Raw genomic sequence first — 27,327 nt, forward strand, 5'->3', positions numbered from 1 at the left:
TTTGATGACGTCGCCCATCTCAAAATCGTCGCATACTTGGAGCAGCTCGTGCTGGAGGTTGGCGTGGTATGCTCCAGCTCTTTTATAGCCCGACCTGCGGAGCTGTTCTCTCGCAGGTCGGGGGGCACTGATATTAATACAGTCGTGCCTGTCACCACTACAATTCACTACTCTGAGATAGAGTATAAAAGCAGAGAAGTCCTGCTACAACTGTACAGTGTATTGGTGAGGCCACCGTGTTGGTCTCCGTGTGTAAGGAAGGATATACTTGCATTGTAGGCTGTTCAGGGAAGGTTCACTAGGTTGATTCTGGAGATGAGGGGGTTGACTTATGAGGAAAGGTTGAGTGGGTTGGGCCTATACACAATGGAGTTCACAAGAATGAGGTGTGATCTTATTGAAACTTATAAGATAATGAGGGGGCTCGATGAGATGGATGCAGAGAGGCTATTTCCACTCATAGGGGAAACTAAAACTAGGGGACGTAGTCTTAGAATAAGGGGCCGCCCATTTAAAACTGAGATGAGGAGAAATTTCTTCTCTGAGGGTTGTAAATCTGTGGAATTCTCTGCCCGAGAGCTGTGGAGGCTGGGTCATTGAATATATTCAAAGCGGAGATAAGACAGATTTTTGAGCGATAAGGGAATAAAGGGTTATGGGGAGCGGGCAGGGAAGTGGAGCTAAGTCCATGATCGGATCAACCGTGGTTTTATTAAATGGCGGAGCAGGCTCAAGGGGCCAAATGGCCGACTCCTGCTCCTATTTCTGATGTACTTGTCTCAGGCCCCACTATTGTCTCACACCATTCTCAAATGACTGAATTCAAAGTCTCAATGTTCATTTCAGAGCTTCAAGCTGGGCCCCTGTTGGGTCAGAGGGCGGCTGCACTGCATGGAGCTCTGAGCTGGGCCACTGCTGGGTCAGAGGACAGCTGCACTGCATGGAGCTCCGAGCTGGGCCAGAAGGCGGCTGCACAGCATGGGGCTCCGAGCTGGGCCCCAAACCTGCTGGTCACACCAGGGGTACGACTACAGAAATCTAACCAGGCTGCTGTAGCTGTCTGTCCGGATGTAACGGGCAGTACAGACCCCCAGTGTGACCATGTATCTGGGTGTAATGGACAGTACAGACCCCCGGTGTGACCATGTGTCTGGGTATATGGGACAGTACAGACCCCCGGTGTGACCATGTATCTGGGTATATGGGACAGTACAAACGCCGGTGTGACCATGTGTCTGGGTATATGGGACAGTACAGACCCCCGGTGTGACCATGTGTCTGGGTATACGGGACAGTACAGACCCCCGGTGTGACCATATGTCTGGGTATATGGGACAGTACAGACCCCCGGTGTGACCATGCGTCTGGGTATATGGGACAGTACAGACCCCTGGTGTGACCATGCGTCTGGGTATATGGGACAGTACAGACCCCCGGTGTGACCATGTGTCTGGGTATATGGGACAGTACAGACCCCGGTGTGACCATGTGTCTGGGAATCAAGGTTGTCAGCACTGTTGCAGTAACACAAAGAAACAAAGACGTTTCAGACTTTTTTTATTGTCCACATTTAAAATGACCAAAGATGACATTGCATTAATTGATACAACATTCCACTGCAGACGCTTCCACTTGTGGGAGAGACCAGAATTCGGGGCCATCAATATAAGACAGTCACTAATAAACCCAATGGGGAATTCAGGAGAAACTTCTTTACCCAGAGAGCGGTGAGAATGTGGAACTCACTGCCACAGGGAGTGGTTGAGGCAAATAGTATCGATGCATTTAAGGGGAAGCTGGATAAACACATGAGGGAGAAAGGAATAGAAGGAGATGGTGATGGGGTGAGATGAAGAAGGGTGGGAGGGGGCTGGTGAGGAGCATAAACCCCGGCACGGAGCGGTGGGGCCCAGTGGCCTCTTTCTGTGCCGTACACTCGATGTCATTTTATGTAACCAACGGTGCATAAGTACGCCAGTGATCAAACCTGTGGGGAACTGCACTGAGCAAAACATCACCAAATCCCACCTCATCTTCCGAATAAAATATCCAACCTTGCTCACTCGCTGGGAGGCAGACTGCCGAGTGAGCCTTGGAGTGAGAGAGAGAGCGACTACTGCCGCTGGTTGGGGAGTCTAGGACTAGGGGCACAGTCTAAAAATTAGACCCAGACCTTTCAGGAGTGAAGTTAGGAAACATTTCTACACACACAGGGTGGGAGAGGTTTGGAACTCTCTTCTGCAAACGGTAATCGATGCTTACTCAATTGTTAGTTTTAAATGGGAGATTGATTTCTGTTAACCAAAGATATTAAGGGATACAGGACAAAGGCGGGTAGATGGAGTTAGGTCGCAGATCAGCCTTGATCTCATTGAATGGCGTAACAGGCTCGAGGGGCTGAATGGGCCTCCTCCTGTTCCTGTGTAACAGGCTCGAGGGGCTGAATGGGCCTCCTCCTGTTCCTGTGTAACAGGCTCGAGGGGCTGAATGGGCCTCCTCCTGTTCCTGTATAACAGGCTCGAGGGGCTGAATGGGCCTCCTCCAGTTCCTACGTGCATTGTTTATTTGGAAATTGATGTGTAAAGGGGGCACTAGACTGCCCCAATGCGTCACTTACTGATAAGCAACTGGACAAATGCCCTCTGAGGCTCCAATAAGGTAATAAATGAAACATCAAGTCTAATGAGACTGAAACGTACGATTGTAAATTATAACACGTCTTCAGGTCATTCGACACCCTGTTGCTGCCACTGGTTGCGACAGGCGATCGGATGTGACGTGGGCCTCCAGCATTGTCTGCCGTTCTTTAGATGTACAGGACCCGTAGCTCAGCATTTCACCCCGAGTAATTAAAACCGGCCGATTGCAGAGTGAAATAATCGGAAAATTCCACTCCCCCTCACCCCCGGGACAATATCTTCCACTCTCATCCGGACATCTCTGGCGAAACATACAGTGACAGATCTGTAATGGAGGGGCTGTTAACACAGGCAGCGCGAACAGTGATAAGTGATGGAATTTAATTCGATATTCTAGGCTCGGGCAGGGGCAAATAACCCAGGTGGGCTCACCGACAGGTGAATGCCCTGGGTGTGACGTGCTGTGCTGTTAGAGGGCGCAGTCACTATAGGAGAAACTGTACTGCAGCCAACACCTCAAGAAGAACATAAGAAATAGGAGGAGTCGGCCATTCGGCCCCTCGAGCCTGCTCCGCCATTTAATACAATCATGGCTGATCCGATCATGGACTCAGGTCCACTTCCCCGCCCGCTCCCCATAACCCCTTATCATTTAAGAAACTGTCTATTTCGGTCTTAAATTTATTCAATGTCCCAGCTTCCACAGCTCTCTGAGGCAGCGAATTCCACAGATTCACAACCCTCAGAAGAAATTCCTCCTCATCTCAGTTTTAAATGGGCAGCCCCTTATTCTAAGATTATGCCCCCTAGTTCTAGTCCCCCCTATCAGTGGAAACATCCTCTCTACATCCACCTTGTCAAGCCCCCTCATAATCTTACATGTTTTGATAAAATCACTTCTCATTCTTCTGAATTCCAATGAATAGAAGCCCAACCTACTCAATCCCCTCATCGCCAGAATCAACCGAGTGAACCTTCTCTGAACTTCAAAGCAAGTATATCCTTTTGTAAATATGGAAACCAAAACTGCACGCAGTACTCCAGGTGTGGCCTCACCAATACCCTGTATAACTGCAGCAAGACCTCCCTGCTTTTATACTCCATCCCCTTTGCAATAAAGGCCAAGATTCCATTAGCCTTCCTGATCACTTGCTGTACCTGCATACTATCCTTTTGTGTTTCATGCACAAGTACCCCCAGGTCCCTCTGTACTGCGACACTTTGCAATCTTTCTCCATTTAAATAATAACTTGCTCTTTGATTTTTTTTCTGCCAAAGTGCATGACAAAGCAGCACTGCGAGTATCTTCAGCCAAAGGTGGGACAGCACGAAGTGCTTTACCCGGACACAAGGGCACAACCCGCTCGCTTGTTGTTCTCCTCACCAGTGTCCATCCGCGCCTCTGCCTCAGCTCATCTGTTGCTGAAACCCTCATCCCTGCCTGTTCCCCCACCAGAGTTGACTAGACCAGACTTCCCCCATCCCCGTGTCCTAACTTGCACTGAGTCCCGAACACCCATCACCCCTCCCCTGTGCTCGCTGACCTACATAGAAACATAGAAAATGGGAGCAGTAGTCGGCTATTCGAGCCTGCACCGCCATTCAATATGATCATGGCTGATCCTCTATCTCAACACCATGCTCCTGCTTTTTCCCCATACCCCTTGATACCTTTTGTTTCTAGAAATCTATCTATCTCCCTCTTAAATATATTCAGTGACTTGGCCTCCACAGCCTTCTGTGGTAGAGAATTCCACAGGTTCACCATCCTCTGAGTGAAAACATTTCTCCTCATCTTGGTCCTAAATTTCCTACCCCGTATCCTGAGACTGTGACCCCTTGTTCTAGACTTCCCAGCCCGGGGAAACATCCTCCCCGCATCCAGTCTGTCCAATCCCGTCAGAATTTTAGACGTTTCAATGAGATCCCCTCTCATTCTTCTAAACTCTAGTGAATACAAACCTAGGTCGACCCAATCTCTCCTTATATGACAGTCCTGCCATCCCAGGAATCAGTCTGGTGAACCTTGCTGCACTCCCTCTATGGCAAGTATATCCTTCCTTAGGTAAGGAGACCAAACCTGCACACAATACTCCAGGTGCGGTCTCACCAAGGCTCTGTATAACTGTAGTAAGACATCCTTGCTCCTGTACTCAAACCCTCTTGCAATGGCATCTGAGGGAGAACGCACAGCGCAGGGGGGGGGGGGGAAAGGAGGATTAATCAGAGGCAGCGCTGGGAGCCTGCCTGCCCAAAAGCTGATGCGCAAACACAAAACGCAGCGAGAGGGGTGGTCTGGCCAATCTCAGCGTCGCTCCCGGGCACCCTCATTCATTCTCGGGGTGCAAGCGTCGCCCGCAAGGCATTTACTGCCCACCCTTAGTTGCCCCTTCAGACCACTCATGGGCCTTCTTCTCGAACCACTGCAGTCCCATGTGGTGAAGGTGCACCCACACGGTGCCGTTAGGGAGGGAGTTCCAGGATTTAGACCCGGTGCCAATGAAGAAACGGCCGGTATATGTCCAAGTTGGGATGGTGTGTCATTGGGAGAGGAACTTGGATTCCCGTGCACCTGCTGCCCTTCGAGGAGGTACTGTTGAAGTATATTCACCAGCAGCTTTGGCAGAGGGTATCTGTCAGACAGGGAAGGGAAGCAGAGAATGCAGCAAGAGGAGGTTGGACAGAGGCGTTCAAAATCACAAGGGGTTCTGATCGAGTAAATAAGGAGACACTGTTCCCAGGGCAGGAGGGTCAGTAACCAGAGGGACACAGATTGACGATAATCGGTGATAGAACCAGAGGGGGAGATGGGGAGAATGTTTTTACGCAGCGAGTTGTTGTGATCGGGAATGCTCGGCATGAAAGGGCGGTGGGAGCAGATTCAATAGTAACTTTCAAACCGGGGATTGGATAAATACTGGACGGGGAAACATTCACCGGGCTGTGGGGAAAGAGCAGGGGGAAGTGGGACTGATTGGATAACTTAATAGGAACTTTTATTGATATAGCGCCTTTGACGCAGTGAAATGTCCCAAGGCACTTTAGAACAGTCTTACAACATGTTAGATATTGACCAGGGAGGGAAAGAGAGGAAAAGCGGGAGAAGGAAGTGTAAGAGAGGTTAACGGCTCGGGTCTGAAGCGGCAGACTAAATGCACACGTAGATAGACACAGGCGATAAAACAAAAATAAAACATTGTAAATACAATAAGGATAGTAAAATCAGTATATCAAGATTAATTATAATTAAACAAAAATTAAATATATGCAATAATTATGTAGCAAGTTAAAATGAGAAAATCAGCAATTGAAGCAAATTAAATATGTTTTTAGCTTTCTTTAAAGTTAATTCCCTGTCCTTTGAACGATGACTCTTTCATAGAGCCGGCACAGGCACGAAGGGACGAATGGCCTGCTCCTGTGGTGTGTCGTTCTAATATTCTGCAATCTAATCATCCTCTCTGCTCACGCATGTGGAGAGAACACGTGCCTTGATTTGGACAATCCGGTGAGGGGGTTGATGGAGAACAATTGTCAGGGGGAACATAAGGGAGCGGTTTTAACGGCAGCCTGTCCCCCTCTGCGTGGTCACTGGAATTTCAACAGCGTTTAAAAAAACACAAACATAGAAAATAGGTGCAGGAGTAGGCCATTCGGCCCTTTTAGCCTGCACCGCCATTCAATGAGTTCATGGCTGAACATGCAACTTCAGTACCCCATTCCTGCTTTCTCACCATACCCCTTGATCCCCCGAGTAGTAAGGACTACATCTAACTCCTTTTTGAATATATTTAGTGAATTGGCCTCAACAACTTTCTGTGGTAGAGAATTCCACAGGTTCACCACTCTCTGGGTGAAGAAGTTTCTCCTCATCTCGGTCCTAAATGGCTTACCCCTTATCCTTAGACTGTGACCCCTGGTTCTGGACTTCCCCAACATTGGGAACATTCTTCCTGCATCGAACCTGTCTAAACCCGTCAGAATTTTAAACGTTTCTATGAGTTTAACCCTGTCCTTTCCCAAGTCTGCAGTGTGTCTAGAGAGCATGTTGTACTCTGGGCACAGCTCTGGAACCGGACGAGCAGCTCGGAGCACACCGAGGGGGGAGTTGTGACAATTCAACAGCCCGGCTGTTTAGAAAACATAGAAATTTACAGCGCAGAAGGAGGCCATTTCGGCCCATTGTGTCCACGCCGGCCGGCCGCACGGCCCTCGGTCAGCAGCCATGAAGGTTACACATAAACCTATGAACAATGACGGAAAGGCAAAGAGCACCCAGCCCAACCAGTCCGCCCCACACAACTGCGACACCTCTTACACTGAAACATTCTACACTCCACCCCGACCAGAGCCATGTGATCTCCTGCGAGATTCAAAAGCCAGGCCAAGTTAGGGAAAGAAAATCTGGGAAAATTCCTTTCCGACGGACGTTCTTTACCCACCACCCGGTCGGGCCTCCACGGAACTCCAGTCCCACACCATATGGCCGACTCTCAGCGTGCTCCGCGGTGGCGAGGCTCTCGATCGTCAAGGCAACGAAGGTTGGGAGATAAACCGGGGCCGAGCCAGTCATGCCCACAAGTGACGATGATCAAATAGCGACGTGGGAGACCTCAGCTGCAACAGCAGAGGTAGAACACAGGGACATACACGGCACGTAAGCTGTGCTGGCAGTGCAAGCAACAGCTCTCAGGAAATGAAACTGAAAGCCACATCCTTAATTTAACTCTGTCCTCAACACTTGCACCAGATACAGCGTGATCGCCAGGATTTCAGGAACGCACGAGCAGTGGGTGCGTGGAATGTACAGGTCGTGTCCACTTCAATGACACACAGCACTCTCACCCGGACCTGCCCGTGCCACCCTGGGGTGCTCCTGTGGTTGCAGTATAGTACGAGGGGGAAGGGCTGGCATTTTCCAGGACCATCACTGGTGCTGCTAATGCTTTTCACAGAATCCTATAGCGCAGGAGGCGATTGGGCCCATCGAGCCTGTGGCGGCTCTGTGAGCGAGCGATCCAATCAGTCCCACTCCCCCCTGCCCTTTCCCCACAGCCCGGTGAATGTTTCCCCGTCAAGTATTTATCCGATTCCCGGTTTGAAAGTTACTATTGAATCTGCTCCCACCGCCCTTTGAGACAGCGCGTTCCCGATCACAACAACGCGCTGCGTAAAAATATTCTCCCTATCTCCCCCTCTGGTTCCATCGCCGATTATCGTCAATCTGTGTCCCTCTGGTTACCGACCCTCCTGCCCCGGGAACAGTGTCTCCTTATTTACTCCATCAAAATCCCTCGTCATTCCGAACACCTCGATTAAATCTCCCCTTAACCTTCTCTGCTCCAAGGAGAACAACCCCAGCTTCTCCAGTCTCTCCACCTCACTGACGTCCCTCATCCCCGGGACCATTCTGGTCAATCCCCTCCGCACCCTCACCAAGGCCTTGACAACCTTCCTAAAGTGCGGTGTCCTGAATTGGACACAATACGCCAGTGGATTTATAAAGGTTCAGCATAACTTCCGTGCTGCTGTGCTCTATGCCTTGATGTATAAAGCCCAGGATCCCGTAGATTTTTTTAACGGCCATCTCAACTTGTCCTCTCACCTTCAAACACTTGTGTACAGACACCCCCAGGTCGCTCTGTTCCTGCAACCGCTTTAAAATTGGACCATTTAGTTTATATTCACTTTTTAGGTGAAAAGTTAGGAACTTAGAAGGATTTTGAACGTACAGGATTAAGTGAAATATTTCCTAGTGTTTTAGCTGTGACTCAGTGGTTGTCACCCTCGCCTCTGAATCAGGTGGTCATGGGTTCGTCCAAACCCAGAGACACGAGCACAATAATCTAGGCCGACACTTCCAGTGCAGTACCGAGGGAGCGCCGCACTGCCAGAGGGGCGGCGCCGAGGTAGTGCCGCACTGCCGGAGGGAGCGCCGCTCTGAAGATCCCACTATATCAAAGAAGAGCAGGGAGCTCTAACAGGTATCCTGGGGCCAATACCTACCCCTCAATCAACATCACTAAGTACAGATTATCTGGTCATTTCCAACATTACAACAGTGACCACACTTCAAACAGTACTGCATTGGCTCTGAACGCGTTGGGATGTCCTGGGGTCGTTGACTGCGCTATATCTCTTTGGAATTCTCTACCCCAGAGGGCTGTGGATGCTGAATCGTTGAGTATATGCAAGACGGAGATCGATAGATTTTTGGACTTTAGGGAAATGAAAGGATATGGGGATCAGGCAGAAAAGTGGAGTTGAGGTCAAAGATCAGCCGTGATCTCATGGAATGGCGGAGCAGGCTCGAGGGGCTGAACAGCCAACTCTTGCTCCTATAAATGCTAGTTCAGTCTTTCTTAAAGCATACTGGTTCTAATATGCTGCGACTGCAGTTATACTGCCACCGGGTCATCTGAAGCAGAAACAAATACACCCAGTTCTCGAGCCAGATCAGCAGCATTATAGCAGGAAAGAATCCAGGAATTGGGGATTTCAAACCAGCTTTCGGTGCAAGTATAACCCGTCTCAATAACCTTGTGATAACGGAGAAGCCAGAGGGTAAATCATGCATTCCTTGTGCTTTGCTCAAATCACATCTTGGGTCCAGAAGCGAGTTCTGATAACTGAGACACAAGGGAGAGATTCGAGCCCAAAAGGCGGATGAGAGTGCCACAAGACCGATGCTGAGCATCACAGGACTGAAACAGGAGAAATGGGGGAATTTGATCCACAAGAGACGGCGATTGGCAGAAGATCTTGTCGAGTGTATAAAAAACAAATCTTGAACACAAAGTAGGGCAACAACTTGCATTTATATAGCGCCTTTAACATAGTGAAATATCCCAAGGCGCTTCACAGGAGTATATTATGATTTATTATTAAAATTTGACACTGAGCCACATAAGTAGAAATTCGCGCATGTAACCAATATCAAAGAGGTCGGTTTTAAGGAGCATCTTGAAGGAGGAGAGAGAGGTAGAGAGGCGGAGAGGTTTAGGGAGGGAGTTCCAGAGCTTGGGGCCCAGGCAACAGAAGGCACGGCCACCGATGGTGGAGCGATTATAATCAGGGATGCTCAGGAGGGCAGAATTAGAGGAGCGCAGAGATCTCACTCACACACACACTCTCTCTCTCACACACATACACTCTCTCTCTCTCTCACACACACACACTCACTGACCAAGGAATGGACTTCTGGGCAGAGAACCGGAGCAAAACCCCTTCAATGGTTTAAGGAACAGTCGGGACACGCCGGTGGGAGTGTCAGCAGGCAAAAAGGGAATTTGTCTCTGCTTCCTCGTCTGTGTCTATTTTAGGATTTATGCTCTTGCAAAACAATGCATGAATCACATCACATTCCTGCTCACCTAAATGACCACAGCAAGAATCACACAGGAAGACCATTCAGCCATCTACAACAACAACTACTTGTATTTATATAGCGCCTTTAATGTAGTGAAACTTCACAGGAGTATTAGGAGACAGAAAAACCTGACACTGAGCCGCACAAGGAGAAATTAAGGCAGGTGACCAAAAGCTTGATCAAAAAGGTAGGTTTTAAGGAACGTCTTGAAGGTGGAAAGAGAGGTAGAGGGTGGGGTCCAAGAGGCTGAAAGCACAGCCGCTGATGGTGGAGCGATTATAATCAGGGATGCTCAGGAGGACAGAATTAGAGGAGCGCAGAGATTGCGGGGGGTTGTGGGGCTGGAGGAGATTACAGAGATAGGAAGGGGCGAGGGCCATGGAGGGATTTGTAAATAAAGATGAGATTTTTGAAATTGAGGCGCTGCTTAACCGGGAGCCAATGTAGGTCAGCGAGCACAGGGGATGATGGTGGACAGGGCTCGGTGCGAGTTAAGACATGGGGCAGTCGAGTGTTGGATCACCTCTAGTTTACGTAGGAGGAGTGTGTTGGAGTCATCAAGTCTAGAGGTAACAAAAGGCATGGATGAGGGCTTCAGCAGCGGCAGGTGCGGAGACGATCTAGTTCATGCATCCATTACAACCCACTCCTCACCTTAATTATCCTTTAGTTACATGGACAAGAACAATGTTTTTTTAATAAATCGATTAATACCAGAATCATTTCTTTACAAATTTAGCTTGAATCCTTCTGAAATATTTTTGTTTTGAGAATGCATATTTGAAACACCCATGGCCTTTATTTCAGAGACTCCTGGCTCGGTACATGTCCCAACTCATCACTGACATTTAACAAAAAGCAAAAAGGCCGGACACACATTACTGGTCAACCAGCGTGTGAAAGGATCGATGGGTGCAGTCTGACAGCTGGGCAAAATGGGGTTCTGATAAACAGTCACCACTTCACACGTGAACTTATAAATTGGGCCTATATTCACTGGAGTTTCGCAGAATGAGTGGCGATCTCAGTGAACTGTATAAAATCCTTACAATGGCTTGACAGGGTAGATGCAGGGAGGATGTTTCCACTAGGTTGGGGAGTCTAGAACCAGGGGTCTGCCATTTAGGACTGAGATGAGGAGGAATTTCTTCACTCAGAGGGTGGTGAATCTTTGGGATTCTCTGCCCCAGAGGACTGTGGAGGCTCAGTCTTTGAGTATGTGACTCTCGGGGAAATTGAGGGATATGGGGACATTGCAGGAAAGTGCTGAGGTCGAAGATCAGCCACGATCTCATTGAATGGCAGAACAGACTCGAGGGGCCGAATGGCCGACTCCTGCTCCTAATTCTTATGTTCTTATCCATTCTCGTTTGTATTCTGATGGATAAATGTGAAATTGCAGCATTTTCCAATTTAGATTTCCAGCACTTCCAATTCCAACATCATTTCTAAAAATATGGGTTAAGCTGACTTTTCAGCTAAGAACAGGAGGAGAGGCGATGAAAGAATTTGTAAATAAAGATGAGATTTTTGAAATCAAGGCGTTGCTCAACCGGGAGCCAATGCAGGTCGGCAAGCACAGGGGGTGATGGGTGAGCGGGACTCGGTACGAGTTAGGACACGGGGCAGCCGAGTTTTGGATCACGTTTGGTTTACGTAGGGTAGAATGTGGGAGGCCAGCCAAGAGTGCGTTAGAGTAGTCAAGTCTGGAGGTAACAAAGGAGTGGGTGAGGGTTTCAGCAACAGCAGATGAGCTGAGGCAGAGGCGGAGACGGGCAATGTTACGGAGGTGGAAATCGGCGGGTTTAGTTATGCTGCGGATGTGTGGTCAAAATACGACAGCAAGGTTGCGAACAGTCTGGTTCAGTCTCAGACAGAAGTTGGGGAGAGGGTTGGAGTCAGTGGCCATGGAACGGAGTTTGTGACGGGGACCGAAAACAATGGCTTCGGTCTACCCAATATTCAATTGGAGAAAATTTCTGCTCATCCAGAATTGGATGTCGGACAAGCAGTCTGACAATTTAGAGACTGTGGAGGGGTCGAGAGAATTGGCGGTGAGGTAGAGCTGGGTGTCATCAGCGCACATGTGGAAACTGATTCTGCGTTTTCGGATGATGTCACCCAGGAGCAACATGTCGATGAGAAATAGCAGGGGGTCAAGTATAGATCCTTGGGGGACACCAGAGGTAACGATGCGGGGGAAGAGATGCCGTTGCAGGTGATTCTCTGGCTACGGTTAGGCAAAAATGGAACCAGGCGAATGCAGTCCCACCCAGCTGGACGATGGTGGAGAGGAATTGGAGGAGGATGGAGTGGTCAACCGAGTCAACGGCTGCAAACAAGTCAAGAAGGACGAGGAGGGATAGTTTATCAGTCACAAAGAATGTTATTTGTGACAGAGACATTTCGGTACTGTGGCAGGCGCGGAAGCCGGATTGGAGGCATTCAAACTTGGAATTGAGGGAAAGATGGGCACGGATTTGGGAGGTGATAACACGTTCAAGGACTTTGGAGAGCAAGAGGTTGGAGATGGGGCGGTAGTTTGCAGGGACAGAGGGATCGAGGGTCGGCTTTTTGAGGGGCGATGACGACAGATTTGAGGGAGAGTGTGACAGTACCCGTGGAGAGAGAACCATTAATGTCAGCTAACACGGGAGCCAGAAAAGGAAGCTGGGTAATCAGCAATTCGATGGGAATAGGGTCTAGGGAGCAGGAAGTGGGTCTCATGGACAGGATTATATTAAAACCTACATTAGCAGCGCAGGTAAGATTGTTGTAACGGGAACTGATTTAAATAAAACTTAAATTCGCCACAAACTATTATAATTAATGAAAATATATACGGTCAGTCATTTTGTTGTTAAATGTGGTTATGTTTTAGGACAAGTTACACTACAGTGTGGGCATGAGTTATTTCAGAAGCAAGGAGCTTGTTTTGCAACACAAAATAAGTTTTATTTTTAAATAAAAACGTACTTAGAAAACTATTTTTACAATAAGAGTTCAGAAAATTCAAAGCTTCAGAAAACTTTACTTTCCTCAAAGATATTAATATTAATTTTGAGGATTTGTAAGTGAACATTTGAGAGAGTTTGTAAGTGAACATTTAAGCGTTTTCAAAATGATCAAAAAGTTTGGTGATTAAAACAAAAGATTCAATGATTAAAATATTTTAAAATGAATATAAAATGGTGTTAAATGTCTAAAAAAAATGATAAATGATTAAATGGAGAGTTTTTAAAATGAACATTTTAAAGCGTTAAAATGAACATTAAGTGAGTTTGTAAATGAATATTCAAGAGGATTAAAATGAACATTAAATGATGTTAAATGAGTTTGTAAATGAACATTAAATGATTGAAAGTTTGTAAAGGAATATTCAAGAGGATTAAAAGGACCATGAAATGATTTTAAAATGGTTCCAACAGTTCGCCACCAAGTGGGTTCCCTCAAAAGGAGGAATAAAATGCTACGACACAGGCAGAGCGGGGGATTCGGTGGTTCGATCGCTGGCTATAAAGAATAAAAGGAGTTTGTTTGTGGGGAGATGTGTTCACTCAGGGATAAATTGTCGGCCCGGAGCTGCCCCGCCATCATTTTCCCCCAAAACCCTCTCACACACACAGAGCCCGGGGGGGAAAGGGAGGCCCTCACCCCGCCAGCTTCAACAAAAATAAACTCTCAAGTCCGAATTCAAAATCAAATAAAATCAACAAACCCGGTTCACGCGGCGCCTCGCCGACCCACGTCCACCTTCCGATCGCCTCAAGGCCCCCCTCCTCCCGGTAGCAGCGCTCGGGCTTTCAACGGACTTTCCTGACGGGGCCAGCCGGGACCGGCGCCTCCTTCCCCGGGCGAGGCCCTTTACGCGAGGCCGGGGCTTCGACGAAATCGGTATTTTTTTCAGCCAAAAGAGTTGACCGCCAACGGCGGGCTGGCGAAGACGACGCGACGGCGGCAGAAAATATCATTTTCTGACGTAAAAAGGGGCGCCCGTCGACTAGGCCGCAGGCAAGCCGCGCTCGAGCCGCTCGCTCGCTTTCTCTCTCTCTCTCTCTCTCTCTCACTTCGCTCGCCCGCTCTGTGTGTGTGTGTGTGCGCGCGCAGAAAAAAACACAACAACAACCCGCCTTCGGCCATCTCCGTCCGAGGTGGGCGGGGCCCCGAAGATTAATGCGGCGGATGCATGCGGCCCCGCCCACCCACCGCGCCCGGCCGGCCAATCAGCCGGCCGGCCAGCCTTACATTTGCATAGGGCGGTGCTCCGGTCCCTGCGACGCGGCCCCGGCGACCCCGTGGCGGCGGCTGAGTCTATAAAAGGCGGCGCGCAAGCCGCGGAGCTTTTAGATGCGCTTTGAGCGCATTCGGAGCGGGAGGGAAAAAAAAAGCAGGAAAGGGTGGGCTGAGTAAGTGAGCGAAAAGGGGTAAGATAAAGGGTTTTGAACCCCCCCCACTCCCCTTTCCACCGTGTTGGGCTTTTTTTTAACCGTGTTTTTAACGGCGGGGGGGTTTTGTTTTGTTCTCTTTCCCACCCCCCCCCCCAACCAGCACACAACCACACAACACACACTGACGAGGCGTCGCTTGGCTGCTGGGAGTTTGAACCATGCAAGGACCTCCTTCCGGGGACAGCGCATGCCCACTGCGCACCATCAGGAGGGTGCAATTTGGTATCCTCAGCCCAGATGAAATGGTATGTGCTGCAAGTTTTCCTGGAGTGGGATATGTTATAAACACTTTTTATATATATGTATTTATATATATATGTATATAAAGCTGCAATTGCAAAAGTCCCCCCATTTTGAAGGCGTACGCTATTATAAACACTTTATATAATATATTAAAAAATATACAATTGCAAAATTACCCCCCTTTTTGGAGGTGTGCGATATAAACACTTTATATATAATATATATTAAAAAAAGATACAATCGCAAAATTCTCTCCCATTTTGGAGGTGTGGGATATTATAACCGTGTGTGTGTGTGTATATATATATTTTAAAAAGATGCAGTTTCAAAATTCCCCCCATTTTTGAGCAGTGTGATATTTTATAAACACTGTGTTTGGAGGAGTGGGATATTATAAACACTTTTTGTGTATATATATATATATTTTTTTTTTAAAAAGATGCAATTGCAAATTTCTTTCCCGTGAATTTTTTTTGCAATTGCAGTTTGATTTCTCCATTTTGTTGACTTCCTGGTTTAAAATTTGATTTGAGTTTTAAAAAAAAACGTTTTGTGCCTTGTGTCACTTCTTGTGAAGTGCCTTGGGACGTTAAAGGTGCTCTATAAATAAAAGTTGTTGTTGTAATCTCATTGAAATGTAATTGCATTTGATCCAGACTGTTTATTAAAATCCTGATTTCACTCCCCCAGTTTGGTGACACGCCTCTGGGCAATGTGCATTTGATCTGGCCTGTTTGTAAATCCTGATTTCACTCCGTTTCTTGGTGACGCATCTGTTGGGATGTGTGCATTTTATCCAGTCTGATTTTAAATCCAGATTTCACACCCAATAAGAATTTGGTGACGCACCTGTTGCAGATGTGCAAGAGTTTAATGCGGTTTGCTGGGTGAGATTTGTGTGTGTACGGGGCACTGAATAAGGAATTCATAAGAATTAGGAGCAGGAGTCGGCCATTCGGCCCCTCGAGCTTGCTCCGCCATTCATTGAGATCATTGGCTGATCTTCTACCTCCACTTTCCGGCACTGTCCCCAAATCTCTCCGTTCCCTTAATGTTCAAAAATCTTATCGATCTCTTGTCTTGAATATACTCAATGACTGAGCCTCCACAGCCCTCTGGGACAGAGAATTCCAGAGATTCACCACCCTCTGAGTGGGGGAAAATGTTGGAATCAATCATTAAGGATGAAATAGCAGCGCATTTGGAAAGCAGTGACAGGATCGGTCCAAGTCAGCATGGATTTATGAAAGGGAAATCATGCTTGACGAGTCATCTGGAATTTTTTGAGGATGTAACTAGTAGAGTGGACAAGGGAGAACCAGTGGATGTGATGTATTTGGACTTTCAAAAGGCTTTCGACAAGGTCCTGCACAAGAGATTGATGTGCAAAATCAAAGCACATGGTATTGGGGGTAATGTACTGACGTGGATAGAGAACTGGTTGGCAGACAGGAAGCAGAGAGTCGGGATAAACTGGTCCTTTTCAGAATGGCAGGCAGGGCTCAGTGCTGGGACCCCAGCTCTTTCCAATATACAGATTTAGATGAAGGAATTGAGTGTAATATCTACAAGTTTGCAGATGCCACTAAACTGGGTGGCGGTGTGAGCTGTGAGGAGGATGCTAAAAGGCCGCAGGGTGACTTGGACAGGTTAGGTGAGTGGGCAAATGTATAGCAGATGCAGTATAATGTGGATAAATGTGAGGTTAACCATTTTGGGGGCAAAAACACAAAGGCAGAATATTATCTGAATGGCAGCAGATTAGGAAAAAGGGAGGTGCAACAAGACCTGTGTGTCATGGTTCATCAGTCCTTGAAAGTTGGCATGCAGGTACAGCAGATGGTGAAGAAGGCAAATGGTATGTTGGCCTTCATAGCTAGAGGATTTGAGTATAGGAGTAGGGAGGTCTTACTGCAGTGGTACAGGGCCTTAGTGATATCTCACCTGGAATATTGTTCAGTTTTGGCCTCCTAATCTGAGGAAAGACGTTCTTGCTTTTGAGGAGACCAGACTGATTCCAGGGATGTCTGGACTGACATATGAAGAGACTGGATCAACTGGGCCTTTATTCACTGGAGTTGAGAAGGATGAGAGGGGATCTCATAAAAACGTATAAGATTCTGACAGGACTGGGCAGGTTAGATGCGGGAAGAATGTTCCCGATGTTGGGGAAGTCCAGAACCAGGGGACATCGACTTAGGATAAGGGGTAGGCCATTTAGGACTGAGATGAGCAGAAACTTCTTCACTCAGAGTTGTTAACCTGTGGAATTCCCTGTCGCAGAGAGTTGTTGATGCCAGTTCATTGGATATATTCAAGAGGGAGTTAGATATGGCCCTTGCGGCTAGAGATCAAGGGGTATGGAGAGAAAGCAGGAAAGGGGTACTGAGGGGATGATCATCCATGATCTTATTGAATGGCGGTGCAGGCTCGAAGGGCCAAATGGCCTACTCCTGCACCTATTTTCTATGTTGCCTCCTCATCTCAGTCCTAAATGGCCGACCCCTTATCTTGAGACTGTGCCCCTGATTCTAGACTCCCCAGCCCAGGGGAAACCCCTGTCAAGCCCTGTAAGAATTTTGTATGTTTCAATGAGATCACCGTATCATTCTTCTAAACTCTAGAGAATATAGACCGTCTACTCAATCTCTCATACGACAGTCCTACTATCCCAGGAATCAATCTGGTGAACCTTTGTTGCACACCCTCTATGGCAGGAGACCAAAACTGTGCACAATACTCCAGGTGTGGTCTCACCAGGCCCCTGTATAAATGTGGACTTCCAGACTACCTCAGTGGGAGATATGCTCTCTCTCTCACCTCTAGTCAGAAGATGGTGGGCTCGGGTCCCATTCCCCAGAAACTTGGGGCCAAAATCCAGCTAGACGCTCCACAGTGCAGTACTGAGGGAGCGCAGTACTGAGGGAGCACCGCACCGTCGGAATTGCCGTTTTTCGAATGAGATGTTAAACCGACTGCGCTCTCAACTGGATGTAAAAGCTCCCACGGCCACTATTTCGAAGAAGAGCAGGGGAGTTCCCCGGTGTCCTGGGGCCAATATTTATTCCTCAATCAATGTCACTGAAACAGATGATCTGGGTCATTACATAGCTGTTTATGGGAGCTTGCTGTGTGCAAATTGGCTGCCACATTTCCTACATTACAGCAGTGACCACACTTTAAAGAGTACTTCATTGGCTGTGAGGTGCTTTGGGACGTGCTGAGGGTGTGAAAGCTATCGAAATGCAAATCTTTTCTTGGGGAACGCTCCAATCTGAAATGTATTGTTTTGAGCACCTTTTTCTCTCTTTCCCAGAATGGCTGTTTGGTAAGAGCAGAGGCTTGCAGGTGGCAAGTTTGTGGAGTGTTGCCAGCGAAGTGTTGATTTATGTGGAGAAAGTGGAGCCTTGTACACTTTACACACGCAGTTGCATAATCTGTCTTTCATAACCGCTTTAAAGGGACATTGTCTGATGCTAGTACTGTCCTTCCCACTGAGTTGACATGTCACTGCAAAAATTAGTGCTACTCTGGCCTTTTCATGTCTGCCTTTTCAGTTTTAATTTTCACACAATCAATCTCAAGAGTTTTGGCAAATGAACATGTGGAGTAGACTGTACAGTCCCTCAAACCTGCTCCGCCATTCAATCAGATCACGGCTGATCTTCTACCTCAACTCCATCTTCCCGCTCGACTCCCCGAGACTCCCAAAATCTATCGATCGCAGCCTTGAATATACTCAATGACACCACCCTCCGAGTGAAGACATTTCTCCTCATCTTTCAGATGAGACTTTAACCGAGGCCCCGTGGGGCTGGAGGAGATTACAGAGATAGGGAGGGGCGAGGGCCATGGAGGGATTTGTAAACAATGCTGAGAATTTTGAAATCGAGGCGTTGCTTAACTGGGAGCCAGTGTGGGTCAGCGAGCACAGGGGGTGATGGGTGAGCGGGACTTAGTGCGAGTTAGGACACGGTGCAGGGGGTGATGGGTGAGCGGGACTCGGTGCGAGTTAGGACATGGGTCAGTGAGCACAGGGGGTGATGGGTGAGCGGGACTCGGTGCGAGTTAGGACACGGGGTCAGTGAGCACAGGGGGTGATGGGTGAGCGGGACTCGGTGCGAGTAAGAACACGGGTCAGCGAGCACAGGGGGTGATGGATGAGCAGGACTCGGTGCGAGTTAGGACACGGGGCAGCCGAGTTTTGAATGAGCTCTAGTTTACGTAGGGTAGAATGAGGGAGGCCAGCCAGGAGTGCGTTGGAATAGTTAAGTCTGGAGGTAACAAGGGCACAGATGAGGGCTTCAGCAGCGGATGAGCTTAGAAAGTATCTTGGATAAAATGCTTCCCTTTCTCCATTCCGGCGGTGACTGTTGGGCAGTTATGCTGGGTGAGTGGACCCAGCTTGATTCACTGTCCCGCAGGGTGACCTAATTCCTCCCGTCTCGGACCTTCCATTAGCTGCTGCCCGCCCCCACCCCCCCCCCCCCCCCCCCGAGTGTCTGAAACGCCTTGAAACCATCAACAGTGAGCAGAAGACTGCAAGTGTTGAGTGCTGCTCTTTATCGGGGGAGGGATTTTGGATCGTGTGACAATTGCGTATCGCTTCCGATATATTAACCAGGGCTGCTTCAACCACGCGCAGTTTAAAGTGCTGCTATATCCCCCTCCTGCAATGCTTTTGATTCAACTGCTGCTGATGGTCCTCTGCATCTGTCAGACCCATTCGCATCAGTGCTTCCCCCTAGTGTTGTACAGCTCTGGATATACTGTGCACGTCTGGAAGGGTGGGATCCAGCTTGCACCACTAAAATCCAGGTGAAAGCACTGGAGTGACTCAATTGTGTACCAGATGTTCAGGGAGCCTGTTTCTTGTGTCGGCCCTTCAGTGTAATGTTGGGTGTCGTACGTGAAGTGCTGTAGGCTTGGGGGCGGCGATACAGGCACTGGGGCATTCTCCACGATCACTGATAATTCAGCGTGTATCCTCGAGTTTGTGAAGCGTTTGTTTATAATAAACAGAAATGACCAATAAAAACCTTTTTTAATGCTGCCAGTTTGTTCGTCCTTTCCCGATCCTCGCTCGCCCCCACCACTGCTGGTTTAAACAAAAATATACCCACCCAGTCTGTCCCTGTTGGGCAGGGTCCATTGAGGTGCAGAGTAGCGCCCACTCCAATGTTCTGTCATGGGGTGGGTGGAGGGGTTACTCAGTCTCTGGCATATTGTATTTCAGCATCCAGCCGGATCTGAGGGCTGAGGCTAATATTTTTTAGCGGGGGGGCAGCAGGATTGAGGGTTACGATTGATTACCCGTATACAACAACAGTTTGCATTTATATAGCACCTTTAATGTAGTAAAACGTCCCAAGGTGCTTCATAGGAGCATTATCAAGCAAAATTTGACACCGAGCCGCATAGGAAGATTTGGGGACAGGTGACCAAGCTTGGTCAAAGAGGTCAATTTTAAGGAGCATCTTAAAGGAGGAAAGAGAGGTTTCGGGAGGGAGTTCCAGAGCTTGGGGCCCAGGCAGCTGAAGGCACAGCCGCCAATGGTGGTGCGATTAGAATCGGGATGATGCATAAGAGGAGTGCAGAGATCTCGGAGGGTTGTGGGGCTGGAGGAGGTTACAGAGGTAGGGAGGGGTGAGGGTCATGGAGGGATTTGAAAACAAGGATGAGAATTTAAAAATGGAGTTGTTGTTGGACCAGGTGCCAATGTAGGTCAGCGAGCACAGGGGGTGATGGGTGAGCGGGACTCGGTGCGAGTTAGGACACGGGGTCAGCGAGCACAGGGGGTGATGGGTGAGCGGGACTCGGTGCGAGTTAGGACACGGGGCAGCGAGCACAGAGGGTGATGGGTGAGTGGGACTCGGTGCGAGTTAGGACACGGGGCAGCGAGCACAGGGGGTGATGGGTGAGCGGGACTCGGTGCGAGTTAGGACACAGAGCAGCGAGCACAGAGGGTGATGGGTGAGCGGGACTCGGTGCGAGTTAGGACACGGGGCAGCAGAGTTTTGGATGTTCATGGAAAATAAACACACTGGCTGTGTGATGGGCTAGTCACCTAGCCATCTGTGTTTGATGTTAAATGCTACCTCATTCTTTCTCTCATGCTCATATGAGAAATACTCTGATGTTGCCAATGTAACGGTACAATCATAGAATTATGTAGCACAGAAGGAGGCCATTCGGCCCCTAGTGCCTGTGATGGCTCTTTGATGGATTATATAGGATATACGGCACAGAAACAGGCCATTCGGCCCAACCAGACCATGCCGGCGTTTATGCTCCACTCGAGCCGCCTCCTGTCTTTCCTCGTCTAAAATCTAGCGGCATAACCCTCTATTCCCTTCTCCCTCGTATGCTTGTCCAGCCTCGTCTTAAACGCATTGATACTATTCGCTTCAATCACTCCGTGGTAGTGAGTTCCACATTCTCACCATTCTCTGGGTAAAGAAGTTTGTTCTGAATTCCCTATTGGGTTTCTTGGTGACTATTCAATTAATCCCACTCTTTCCCCTTAGACCTGCATTTTGTTTTGCCTTAAAGTATTTATCCAATTCCTTTTTGAATGTTACTATTGAATCTGCTTCCACTGCCCTTCCAAATCCTGGAGTATTGCTTCAAAGGTGCACTTGAAAACCTACTTGAAATATTACCATTTGCAAATAAAGGCACTGATGCAGTGTTTCCAGAGTGCATCGTTTGCATGTGTTATATTGCACTTTCTGTGGGGTTATCCTGCTCCGCATACTTAGTTTCGCAACGCTTGTTCTCTCTGACTTTAAACACTCTGCCTGTGAGTCACTGCTTACTGTATTTAACTGGCACTTGGCCCTGGGAGAGGGGGGCGGAGGAGATTTACCAGAATGGTACCAGGGCTGAAAGACTCCAGTGGTGTGGAGAAGCTGGGTTTGTTCTCCTTGGAGCAGAGAAGGTTAAGGGGAGATTTAACAGAGGCGTTCAAAATTATGAAGGGTTTTGATCGAGTAAATAAGCAGAAACTGTTTCCAGTGGCAGAAGGGTTAGTAACCAGAGGGGGACACAGATTTAACGTGACCGTTTTTAAGCAAGTGTAGAGCCAGTGTGCGGGGAGTGCAGGAGTGATTAAATGACAAAAGGGATGATGGTGTGAGATGGTAATGGGATGGGTAAAGAAACAAAAGATGGGGCCAGAGGAGGTATAAATGGTCACAGCAGAACTGTTACCAGCCTCTGCTGTGCTGAAAATGGGAGCGCTGGTTCTGATCTCGCTCCGTGTGAAGGCCAGAAGTGTCTGATCGAAAGGGGGTGCAGTATAAAAGAAGGGAAGTCTTGCTACAGTTATACAGGGTATTGGTGAGGCCATACCTGGAATACTGCGTGCAGTTTTGGTTTCCATATTTACGAAAGGATATACTTGCTTTGGAGGCAGTTCAAAGAAGATTCACTAGGTTGATTCCCTCAAATGAGGGGGTTGTCTTATGAGTAGGTTGGGCCTCTACTCATTGGAATTCAGAAGAAGGAGAGGTGATCTTATCGAAACGTATAAGATTGAGGGGGCTTGACAGGTTGGATGCAGAGAGGATGTTTCCACTGATGGGGGAGACTAGAACTAGAGGGTATAATCTTAGAATAAGGGGCCGCCCATTTAAAACTGAGATGAGGAGGAATTTCTTCTGAGGGTTGTGGATCTGTGGAATTTTCTACCTCCGAGCTGTGGAAGCCGGGACATTGAATAAATTTAAGACTGAGATACAGTTTCTTAACCGATAAGGGAAATAAGGGGTTATGGGGAGCGGGCGGGGAAGTGGAGCTGAGTCCATATCGGATCAGCCATGATCGTATTAAATGGCGGAGCAGGCTCGAGGGGCCATATGGCCTACTCCTGTTCCTATTATGTTCTTGTGTTCCTTGAGCTTGTGTTTCAAGTGTTGGACCGCATTGATGTTGGTGCAATGGTGTAAATGAGAACTTTGATCTTGCGAGTCTGCTGTCTCTCTCTCCCTCCACCCCAAAAACAACCTGCGATGTGCTCCGTTCTGCAATGTTACAAGGAAGAGCCTTGTGTTTGGTGTCTCTGCTCCATCCCAACACGGGTTATGCTGGCTGAAAAATGTTCTGATCTGGAGAATAGAATCCGTGTTTATATAAGCATCTGGTCGCATCCTCGTGAAGTCCCCAGAGTGCAGCATCACCAGTGGGTTGCTTTTCCGAGTGCAGTCACTGTTGCACACATGGCAAGCAGTTTACTGCACACAGCAAGATCCCACACGCAGCAGATGAACAAAAGGACCAGTTAATACGTTGCTGGCTTTGTCAGTGTGAATAAATCCAATGGGGAATTCAGGAGAATCTTTACCCAGAAAGTGGTGAGGATGTGGAACTCACTGCCACAGGGAGCGGTTGAGGCGAATAGTATCGATGATGCATTTAAGGGGGAGCTGGATAAACACATGAGGGAGAAAGGAATAGAAGGATATGGTGATGGGGTAAGATGAAGAGGGGTGGGAGGGGGCTGGTGTGGAGCATATAAACCCAGGCACGGAGCGGTGGGGCCCAGTGGCCTCTTTCTGTGCCGCACATTCGATGTAGTATGGCAGGGTCTATGGAGCAATGGGTCAGGGTTCCTCTCATGGGCATCTCATCGCAGAACATGTGTCCCGTCCGTCGTCACCGTTCTCTTCCCCCCCCCCCCCCCCCCCCCCATTCTGCAATGACTGCTCCTGTGGTGTAAAACCTCCTTTACCAGAATGGTGGTCTGAGTTCTTGGACATAAGAAATAGGAGCAGGAGTCGGCCATTCAATAAGATCATGGCTGATCTTCGACCTCAACTGCACTGTCCCCATATCCCTTGATTCTTGATTCCCTTAATATCCACAAATCTATTGATCTCTTGCCTTGAATATACTCAACGACTGAGCACTCGCAGCCCCCACTCTCGGATAGGATCCGTTTGTTGGCAATATTGGGTTTGGTCCATTGTCACTCATCGTGTTTGTTTTTCTCTGTCGTTGCCAGAAACGGATGTCTGTGACCGAAGGGGGAATCAAGTACTCGGAGACCACCGAGGGAGGTCGCCCAAAGCTGGGTGGGCTGATGGACCCCCGCCAAGGAGTCATCGAAAGGACTGGAAGGTGCCAGACATGTGCAGGTGAGCAGTTACCTGGGCAGAGCAAGAACCCCCTCCCCCAACGCTCGGCTTGCAGTGGTCCCAGTGTGCCTCCAACAATAACCTCTCCTCAAACGCCACGTTATTTTTGCTCCCTCCCTGTTGGATTTGCATGCCTCAAGAGTCCACGCTGCATAATGCTACCTTTGTTTGTTCCTTCCTTCCCGTCACTCCTGTGCTGCACCAATATCGTGAGGTGCAGAAATCGGGCACTTGCCGATTTGCTGACTGTCTCCACAGTTTTGGAGGCGGGGGTGTGGTCCACGGATATTAGAGGTTCCAGTATTACAATGCAGCGTACGTTTGCCAGAATTCTACTTGGATGCCAAGAGTTAAGTTACGAGGAGAGATGTGTGCTGAGATATCAGGCGGGGAAGAGCGAATGCCTGTAAAGAAATCGATACGTGTTTTCCAGCTGTTCATTTCAAGGATGGTCGAGCTCCCTCGCGAACTCCTCCTCCTCCTCTCTTTTCCCCCCCCCCCCCCCCACCCCCACAACTGTTCCTCTGTTCACTGCATCCCAGAGAGCCCGATGTGCCCAGACGCAAGAGTGGGGAACTTTAACCTGCGGACTATCTCTGGGTACAAGCGCCTCCCACCCTCAACACTGTAGCCTTTCCCCATGAGCAAAGGCGCACTGTTGTGTAATTACAGGGTGGAAGGAGGGTTCACAGCGGAAGCTGATTGCCAGGACAGCTTGCACAGACTGGGCCTGTGTTCCCTCGAGTGTAGAAGATTAAGGGCCGATCTAATCGAGGGGTTTAAAGGAGTTGACGGGGTCGAGAGAGAGAGAAACTATTCCCTCTGGTGGGGGGTGTCCAGAACAAGGGGGTGTCATAAAATTAGAGCCAGGCCCTTCAGGGTGATGTCAGGAAGCACTTCACACAAAGGGCAGTGGGAATCTGGAACTCTCTCCCCCAAAAGCTGCTGAGGCCGGGGGTCAATTGAAAATTTCAAAACTGAGATTGATCGATTTTTTGTTGCGTTTTAAGGGTTATGGAACCAAGGCGGGTAAATGGAGTTAAGATACAGATCTGGGGCCGTGAACTCATTGAATGCTCTCATTTCTCTTCTCTCCCTCCTCTCTTCTCCCCCCCCCCCCCCCCTTCCCGAGGTCAGTACAGACTGCCCCGTGCTGTGTGCGCTCTACTGTATCTGACGATCCATTGTCTCCATTTGCAGGTAACATGACTGAATGCCCGGGTCACTTCGGACACATCGAGCTGGCCAAGCCCGTATTTCACGTGGGTTTTCTTACGAAGACGATGAAGGTTCTGCGCTGTGTCTGTTTCTTCTGCTCCAAGCTCCTGGTGGATTCCGTAAGTAGCTCTTTTACATCCAGTGTCCATTTTGTTACATTTTTTTTTTTAAGATGTGTTTCTTTACCCTCCTTCCCTCACATAGTTGTTCTTTGATGGCAGCCGTGTAGAATCATACAGGAGGTAGAGTAACGCTGGAGTAAAAGTCGCTGTGCTGCTCAGCATCCCATCTGTGATCGGCAAATCTTTTACTCCATATAAGTTCTGACAGTGTTTACCGGTAGTATTGTGGGGGAGGGTGGGGATGTTAATGGACCTTGACTCAAGCTGCATGGATTCATCACCATTCCTGTATAAACTCAAGGGGACAGAGGTATATAGGAACAGGAGGAGGCCATTCAGCCCCTCGCGTCTGTTTCACCATTCAATGAGATCACGGCTGATCTGCGACCTAACTGCATCTCCCCACCTTTGGCCCGTATCCCTTAATACCTTCGGTTAACAATCTACCGATCTCCAACCTAAAGTTAACAATGGGCCCGGCATCAATTGCCATTTGCGGAAGAGGTTTTCAAACTTCTACCACCCTGTGTGTGTAGGAGCGTTTCCTAATTTCACTCCTGTAAGATCTGGCTCTAATATTTAGACACTGCGCCCTAAAATACTTAACGCTTGGCGTGTCTATCCGCAAGAGGTGTATCATAATTCTTAACAATTTGTCAAGTTCCACTGATGGACGGCACGGACATGATGGGCTGAAATGGCCTCCTTCCTCGCTGTAAATTTCTATGATTTTTGTGAAATTTCTATGATGATTCTTCTTCCACACCACCCTCTTCGTGACCGTGCCCACTGACGCTGGGGGTGCAGTGAATGGCGATCCTTTGGCACCTCTCCCTACTGACCATTCATTGCGCGCAGGCCTGTGCAGTGAGTGATGGGCTTGTCGGCTGTGATGGGCATGGGTGTATTGTGCCAGCCGGGGTCGCCAGACACTGACCGGGAGCGAGACAACTGGCTTGGGTCTGTCTCCCTCCCTCCCTCCCAACAGTCTTGCATTGTCCCGACTACCACTCTGCACTTGTCCAGGGGCCAGCTGGTGCGGCTGACAGGATGCAGCGTGCTGCATTCACTCTCGGGACACGTGGGGTCCATTCTAGTCCGCTGTACGTGTCGGACAATTCCGTCCGCAGGCGGGAGCGCGGGATTGGAAGCGGCAGAATGTGTGTGTTTCCGTAGAACGATACTGCACAGGAGACAATTTGGCCCGTCGCCTGTGCTGAAGAAATTGTGGCGAGGCGTGAATACACGTGAAATTATTTACCAGGGCACCTCTTCCTCCCTTTCCGCCTGTAGAATAATCCCAAAATCAAAGACATCTTGATCAAGTCGAAGGGACAGCCGCGCAAGCGCCTGACCCACGTGTACGACCTGTGCAAAGGGAAGAATATCTGCGAGGGCGGCGAGGAGATGGACAACAAGTTCGGCGTGGAGCAACAGGAGGGCGAGGAGGACCTCACCAAGGAGAAGGTAACCAGCGCCGCGCGATTCCTCATCACCCCCCCCCGCCCTCCTTAAAGGCAATGTCACCAGAAGCGCAGGGGGCCCTTTGGCCCGCCCGGCCTGTAGTGTCTGTCAATCGGCTTGACAACTCTGCAATCCTCAGCCACTCCCTGTGGCAGCGAGTTCCACATTCTCGCCGCTCTCTGGGTTGGATTTATTAGTGACTGTATATATGGCCAGCGTTCCCTTTAAGTTGCGCAGATTGTTGAATAGGGCGTGCAACTCAAACAAAATTTAGAGGGAATGTTTTTTTTTAATTAATTCACCGGATGTGGGTGTCGCTGGCAAGGCCAGCATTTATCGGCCGTCCCCAATCGCCCTTGAGAAGGTGGTGATGAGCTGCCTTGTACAACGGGGCCATTTGGTTAAGTTAAGAGTCAACCACATTGCTGTGGATCTGGAGTCACATATCGGCCAGACCGGGTAAGGGCGGCAGATTTCCTTCCCGAAAGGGCATCAGTGAACCAGCTGAGTTTTTGTGACAATCCGATAGTTTCATGCTCACCATTACTGGCACGAGCTTTTTATTCCAAGATTTATTTAATGAACTGAATTTAAATTCCCCAGCTGCCGTGGTGGGATTTGAACTCGGGTCTCTGGATTACTGTGCTACCGTCCCCAGTGTTTATGGCCCCTAAGTTTGGCCCCTCC

The 27,327-nt window shown here is 48.8% G+C and overlaps 1 protein-coding gene and 1 long non-coding RNA gene across 2 annotated transcripts in view; one reads left to right on the forward strand and one right to left on the reverse strand.

Moving 5' to 3' along the window:
- Positions 1 to 1,544: 1,544 nt before the first annotated feature.
- Positions 1,545 to 14,074, reverse strand: LOC139250057 (uncharacterized). Its single transcript, XR_011591260.1, has 2 exons — positions 13,727 to 14,074; positions 1,545 to 2,940 (listed from the first exon to the last, which is right to left on the reverse strand). It is a non-coding gene; the product is annotated as an uncharacterized lncRNA (long non-coding RNA).
- A 298-nt stretch (positions 14,075 to 14,372) lies between these two features.
- The window catches only part of LOC139250052 (DNA-directed RNA polymerase II subunit RPB1), a 52,794-nt gene continuing 39,839 nt past the window's right edge, over positions 14,373 to 27,327 (forward strand). The window contains exons 1-4 of the mRNA XM_070872622.1: positions 14,373 to 14,701; positions 23,704 to 23,836; positions 25,037 to 25,173; positions 26,470 to 26,643. Of these exons, the coding sequence (XP_070728723.1) occupies positions 14,615 to 14,701; positions 23,704 to 23,836; positions 25,037 to 25,173; positions 26,470 to 26,643 (531 nt within the window). The 5' untranslated portion in view covers positions 14,373 to 14,614. The remainder of the gene's footprint in view (positions 14,702 to 23,703; positions 23,837 to 25,036; positions 25,174 to 26,469; positions 26,644 to 27,327) is intronic.

The sequence above is a fragment of the Pristiophorus japonicus genome, unplaced genomic scaffold (assembly GCF_044704955.1).
Source record: "Pristiophorus japonicus isolate sPriJap1 unplaced genomic scaffold, sPriJap1.hap1 HAP1_SCAFFOLD_342, whole genome shotgun sequence".
NCBI lineage: Eukaryota > Metazoa > Chordata > Chondrichthyes > Pristiophoridae > Pristiophorus > Pristiophorus japonicus.